Consider the following 6,578-nt stretch of genomic DNA (forward strand, 5'->3'; position numbering starts at 1 on the left):
GCTCCCCCTTCTGCTGTCAGCTCCTTTTTGCACAAAATGTAAACAGTGAAAGGAATCACTGCTGTGGTGAAACAGAGCTTGTGATTTCCAGGAGCGCTCAATGGATATTTTGCTGGGGTAACTCGAAGTCTCTAATTGCTTTCAAGCTGAGGACAAGGGGTTATTTTTTCCATTTCTTACCTTTTTATAGGATAACCTCCCTCGAGTAATAAACTTTTAAGTGTATTTATAATTGACTAGCATCTTTAAACAAGTGCAAGACACAGCAGAAACCGTAATAGACAGTCAAGACTCTGCTGAATGGCCGAATTCACTCCGCGTGCCATTAAGTGAGGAGTTAGCAAGTGAGCTGTGCCAATTAACACTGCTCGTGTCAGCGCTGCCCCAACACCTCCAGCACCATTTTCCTGGCCTCAATTGGCACTGGATGTATGGGACGGGCAGCAATTCCTGCTGCTGTCCAACCAGGAGCACATGGTTTGCTGCCAATGTGTTTGGTGTGAGGGGATCATCCTTGGGGTGCTGCCGGGATCCCCAAAACCACAGTTATTTACCATCTGTCTTATGTTGTGGAGACATCATAGCAGCTGCTTTTTGGGTGTTTTTCTGTGAGTGTGGCAGTGGTGTGATGCCCGCTGGTTGTCTTTGGTTCTTTTTAGGGGAATGGCGTAGCTCTTAATTTCCCATCTGCTTCCCATATCCATTGCTGCAAAAACAGCACTTCTATTCCCTGAGGGCCTTTTTCCATTACATATTTGTTGGAAGTAACTAAATATCTCTATCCCTGCCTGCTGGTTTTTGACTTGAAAGCACCTCTCCTTGTGCACCATGCAGCTCCTACCCCACAGTACCAGTGGGTGTGGGGTGGCACTGAGCAGCTCAGCCCAGAGTGCTGAGCCCCAGCTGTGACAGAGCTCATCACCATTGTTTTGTTCCCATTCCTAATCTCTAGCCACAAGAATAACATAGAGACTAATGAGTCCCACAGACTCTTAAAACTTGTGTGAAGAGATGTCCCAGCTGATGCAAAGTGGTGTGACCTCCATCGGTGAAACATCCACCAAACAAAGTCATAGAACCACTAAGGATGGAAGATAGCTAAGATTCCCAAGGCCCACCCCACTGTGCCCACTGACCACGTCCCTCAGTGCCACATCTCCACAATTCTTGAACATCTTTGAGGACAGTGACCCCAACGCCTCCCTGGGCAGTTTGTACCAAAGTTTGTGCCATCGCTGTTCTTCCAGAGAAAAAACATTTCTGAATACACAATCTGAACCTCCTCTGGTGCGACATGAAGCCATCACCTCTCACCTCTCATCCTGTTGCTTTTACCTGGTCACAGAGGCTGACCCCCACCTCACTGCAACCTGCATTCAGGTAGCTGTAGAGAGCAATACAATCTCCCCTGAGCATCCTTTTTTCCAGACTGAAGTCTGGGTGGCATCCCCAAGTATGAACACTTGCTTTCCTGCTTTCCTCTTTCCTGCTCATCCCTAATATCCTTCCATCCCTTTTCAAACCTCTCCTATAATTTCTTGTATTCCTTGTGCTCAGGTGTCCGGTTCCTGGCTGCGTTGGTCTTGGGCACATCAGTGGTAAATATGCCTCCCACCGCAGTGCATCGGGCTGCCCCCTGGCTGCCCGAAGGCAGAAGGAAGGATCCCTCAATGGCTCCACGTTTTCCTGGAAATCGCTGAAAAACGAAGGCCCAACCTGCCCTACCCCAGGCTGTGATGGATCCGGCCATGCCAATGGGAGCTTCCTCACTCATAGGAGGTAAATAATTACAGGATCATTAAGGTTGGAAAAGATCTTCAAGATCACCAAGCCCAACCACTGACCCATCACCAACATACCTTCTATGTCCCTCAGTGCCACTTCTTCACTGTGCTTGAGCACCTCCAGGGGATGGTGACCCCACCACCTCCCTGGGCAGCCTGTGCCAGTGCATCACCGCTCTTTCAGAGAAGTTTTTCCTAATATTCAACCTTGGGATCACCCTAAGTGTGGCAGTTTTGGAGTAAATGTACTCTGAGCATCATTCCACTCTCGATGAAAGCTGGGTAACTGGTGCTTTTAATGCTGCCCTCAGTCAGGTTGCTCTAAGGGCTGTGTTTTCTGCATGGGATGAAAACACTTAGATGTTTTAACTTTGCAGTAGTGAAATGTGAATTGGACAAAATCATGAAAAGCAGTAATGTAGTGTCCTTCCATTAGCACGCCGGAGCAGTTCTTCAACAGCCAAAATGGGAGTTTGATGCCCAGTCCACCCAGACTCATTTCACCTTCCTTGCCTGTCATGCCCTCTCTTTTAGAAAATAACACTTTTTCTTTTTTAATCTTTGCTCAGAGAAAATTGCTCTTGCTTTATAAATGAGGACCTTTGTGGCATTATTCATAAAGCAATTTCCTCTGCACCATAAAAAGCTTTTAGAAGAACTATCTCACAGCATGAACTCCACCAAATGGTACACGCTCTTGTTGGGAACATAAGCACCTATAAATACAGAGAGTTTATGAAACCCATTTTTACTTGTTTTTCAGTTTGTCAGGGTGCCCAAGAGCTACTTTTGCTGGGAAGAAAGGAAAACTCTCAGGGGATGAAATTCTCAACACAAAGTTCAAGACCAGTGATGGTAAGGATTTTCACTCATTTTATTTGGCACGTGTGTTGGGGTATTGAGCCCACTGGCATCTCTTCATGGACTGAAATCTTTGATCTACTAGCAAATCCTGTGCTACAAGCACCCATTTTTTTTGATTGCCTGGGTACTGAAATAGTGAAATAGCGCTGAAATTTGAGTATTGGTTTTATTATTTTTTTTCCCCTCAAATATTCTCTGGCATTTTCACAAATCCCTTTCAGACATTCAGTTATTTTCATCTATTCAAGGCTTCTAATCCCAAAGATATTTCTGGATCTGGAGCTGTGTTAGCGATGGCACTTTGCATTTCTAGTGCTATCACTGAGAGATTTTGGTATTAGATAAGGTTCACACATTTTACCTGAATACTTACATAGTTTGGAAGATATAAATACCTGTGCTTTTCTAGAAACGTTCCCTTATTTTATTAGCACTGTAACTTCTAATGGAGATATGCTTTTATTTTTTTAATGATGTCTTCCCTACTTGAGAGCAAACAGAGCAAACTTGAGTTATTAGGGTGGCCAACTTTGCAGGGCACACGAATGCTCTGGGCTCCAACTGCAGGACTCTTGTTCACTTTTGCATTTACAAATTGACCTACAAAGTATAACTATAGTTAAATTTTTAAAACAACAACAACAACAAAACATTAAAAAGAGAGCAAGATGTGCATTCTGTACTGAGGGTGTGAAAGCAAAGGTGAGGACTTGGTGAGCTGCCATGCTTAGCCAAAGGCAGAGGCTGACCGCCTGTCACTTTCCCTCCCACAGTTCTAGAGAACGATGAGGAGATCAAGCAGCTGAACAAGGAGATCAGCGAGCTGAACGAGTCCAACTCAGAGATGGAAGCAGCCATGGTGAAGCTCCAGTCGCAGGTTTGTGCCTTTGAGCACGTGCCCAAGCTCTCAGCAGAGTGCTGACGGGTTTGTAACCCCACGTGTTCTTTGCTCTGCAGATCTCCAGCATGGAGAAGAACCTGAAGAACATTGAGGAGGAAAACAAGATCATAGAGGAGCAAAACGAAGCCCTGTTCCTGGAGCTCTCAGGGTTGAGCCAGGCTCTAATCCAAAGTCTTGCCAATATCCGCCTTCCGCACATGGTAAGAGACTTGGGCAATGCTCAGCTGCAGTTGGTGCCATCAGGGGAGCCATGCAAGATCTGGCTTATGATAAGGCTCACATACAATTAAAGAGCAGCAGAATTTCTCTATACACACCTACCTGTGCTTTATAAAATCCGTGCTTTTGCCTTATCTCGAAGCTTGCATTGTTATCTCCCTTTTGTTGTCGTTTTCTGCTGATCTCCCTTTGTATCTATGATTCTGTCTCATTACATCTGGGAGTATTATCACAAAATAGGAAACTTTATCAAGGGCACCCAGAGCCTTTTAGGCTAAGACAGCACAAGCAGAGATCAGGAGGGACTGGATTTCAACGTCAGAAAGATCTTACAGCTCCCATTATTATGCAGGTAGTTTCGATTCAGTTTTGAATAGCTGGCAGCCAAAGAATAGCATTCTTAAAGAGAGTGTATTTTGTTTAATTTAACAAGGTCTAACAGCCCACAGCATGTTACCATAGAGTTACTGCAAAATGAAAAGGCTGCATTAAAATAGTAAAACCACAAAAGGGTATTAATTACCTTCCCTCTATTCCCAGGAATGTAATTACTGTTGTCAAAAACAGGTGTGTGCAGGGGGGCTGCGTGCTGGTTTGGAAGCTGTCCTCTTACAAGTAATAGCGGCCATCACGATGATCAAGAGGAACAAGCTTTTGATTTCTTTTTTTCTGCTGTCATTTTTTTTTTTTTGGGAATCCTTTTCATAGAGGTTGGTATTTAAATTCAGGCTGCTTGGAGATGTGCCATGCTCCAGCAGAGCAGTTTTGGACACTATTCACCCAGCTGCTTGACTGGCACAAAACGGCTCACTGAGTGCTTTTTTTTCTTTGTAAAGTATTTGACGCATAAAGGTCAAATAAATTGTTCAGCAAATATTTTTTCAAGGTTTCAGGCAGCTCCGATTAAATAAGGCCCATGAGACACGTACGCTCATTTTATCCTGGTCTTTTTCTTCTTCCTCGTTTCCTTTTTCCCTGCTAACTCTGAGACAGATGTTTGCTAGGTTTCAATGATGCCCCTCCAAAGCAGAGTGCAGACATGAGCCTGAGGTGCTGGCTCTTGCCCTACCCTCGCCTTTCATTTCCCCCATGATGCTCCAGCACTCCCTGCCACCTCTTGTCCTCTAACTTTTCATTTCCATGCCTCAGTCCACCCTCCAGTCAAACTGCCTGCACACACTTAACCTGATGCTGTTGATAGTTCCGCGTGGCCAATGCATAAAATCAAGCAGCCAGTGAAGATTCTGCAGGATGAAGGTTGCATGGTGAGATTCTTTATGTGCAACACCATGCACAAAGAACCTCTGATGTTGAGACCTTCAGCTGTTGGCACAGTTAGCTGGAAAGAAACACCTCAGAGAGCGGTGAGGCACTGGCACAGGCTGCACAGAAAAGCTGTGGATGCCCCATCCCTGGAGGCGTTCAAAGCCAGGTTGGATGGAGAGCTGGGCAGCCTGATCTGGTGGAAGGCAACCTGCCCTCGGCAGGGTGTTGGAAATAGACGATCTTTCAGGTCCCTTCCAACCAAAGCCATCCTGTGATTCTCTCCCTGCTCTACTACTGACTCTTCTGTTTGGCTTTTCTGACTGCAGGAGCCCATTAGTGAGCAGAACTTCGATGCGTACGTGAACACACTGACTGACATGTACACCAACCAGGAGTGCTACCAGAACCCAGAGAACAAGGACCTGCTGGAGAGCATCAAGCAAGCCGTCAAGGGCATCCAAGTTTAGTGCCCTGTGATGGGGATGGGTGGGCGAGCTGACTGTAAGGTGGAACTTTCCCTCCAAGTATTCAGGTTTACAAGTTATAAAACTTGTTTAATGAATGAAAAACAAAAAGCAAAGCAAAACAAACAAAAAAAAAAACAACAAAACCAACAAACACACAAGGACCAAAATGTAACCAAGAGGCCATTTCTGAGACGTGGAACTGATCGAACTCAGTGTTCTCGTTTACTTAACTTTGGACCTTCTTGAGAAAAGTGGGATTTTTCTACCTGGACCATGAGGTAGACCAGGATGGAAGGTCAAATTCTCCATGGGCTGTGGGGCTTGGCAGCTGGTGAAAGAGCAGGCGTCTCTCCTGAGTTGCCATGCTTTTGCAGACTTGCTCCAAGGGTTAAAATGTTACAAGAACAGGGTTTTGTCTGATCCAAGACTAGCGTATGACTGGCTTAAACCCTCATGTTGTCTATGGTCGTATGTCCAGATTACCTACTCACCCATGAATTATGTTATATGTTGCTATAAGTGCTGGAGCTGCAAGCTACCTGTAAATCTGAACCTGTGCTGGGCCTCCCAACCCCAGGTTTTCAGATATCCACTGGGCATGGGAACTCTTTAAGTATTATAAAGTAGCTTATTTTTATTTTCTGAAAGAAATCTGAAGAGCAGTTCTGGATCTCCAGTGGAAAGCGCAATGGAAAAAAGGTTCTCAGGGAAGCTTTTGGAGTTTGCAACTACAGTATTCCTTTGTCTGTCTTAAATATGAGAATAGCTATTATGAATAGGCCAATACCAGATATTTCATACAGAAGAATTCTTAATGTGTCATGGTCCGGTGTTTATGATTTTTTGGAAGTCTGTTTGATGACGGTTCTGGTTCTTTTCATTGTTGTGATCATCCTTACAGTGGCGCAGTACTGCCAGTCCAGAGATCATACATCAATGCCAGAGAACGTTTGAGATTGCGATGAACTAAAAAAAAAAAAGAAGCAAACAAACAAACAAAAAAAACCAACAGAAAGAGATGCTAATCGATGGCCAGCAAAGTGCTTACCTAACATAAATCAGTGGTTGATTTCTTGC

General features: G+C 44.7%; 1 protein-coding gene across 1 annotated transcript in view; it reads left to right on the forward strand.

The window, feature by feature from the left end:
- Nucleotides 1-5,901, forward strand: part of MYT1 (myelin transcription factor 1) — a 29,410-nt gene extending 23,509 nt beyond the window's left edge. The window contains exons 17-21 of the mRNA XM_042832264.1: nucleotides 1,558-1,779; nucleotides 2,548-2,639; nucleotides 3,422-3,525; nucleotides 3,606-3,749; nucleotides 5,361-5,901. Coding sequence (XP_042688198.1) covers nucleotides 1,558-1,779; nucleotides 2,548-2,639; nucleotides 3,422-3,525; nucleotides 3,606-3,749; nucleotides 5,361-5,501 — 703 coding nt within the window. The 3' untranslated portion in view covers nucleotides 5,502-5,901. The remainder of the gene's footprint in view (nucleotides 1-1,557; nucleotides 1,780-2,547; nucleotides 2,640-3,421; nucleotides 3,526-3,605; nucleotides 3,750-5,360) is intronic.
- The last annotated feature ends 677 nt before the right edge of the window (nucleotides 5,902-6,578 follow it).

This window comes from Centrocercus urophasianus, unplaced genomic scaffold (assembly GCF_019232065.1).
Source record: "Centrocercus urophasianus isolate 14NV4802_14NV808 unplaced genomic scaffold, USGS_Curo_1.0 seq_38, whole genome shotgun sequence".
Classification (NCBI taxonomy): Eukaryota; Metazoa; Chordata; class Aves; order Galliformes; family Phasianidae; genus Centrocercus; species Centrocercus urophasianus.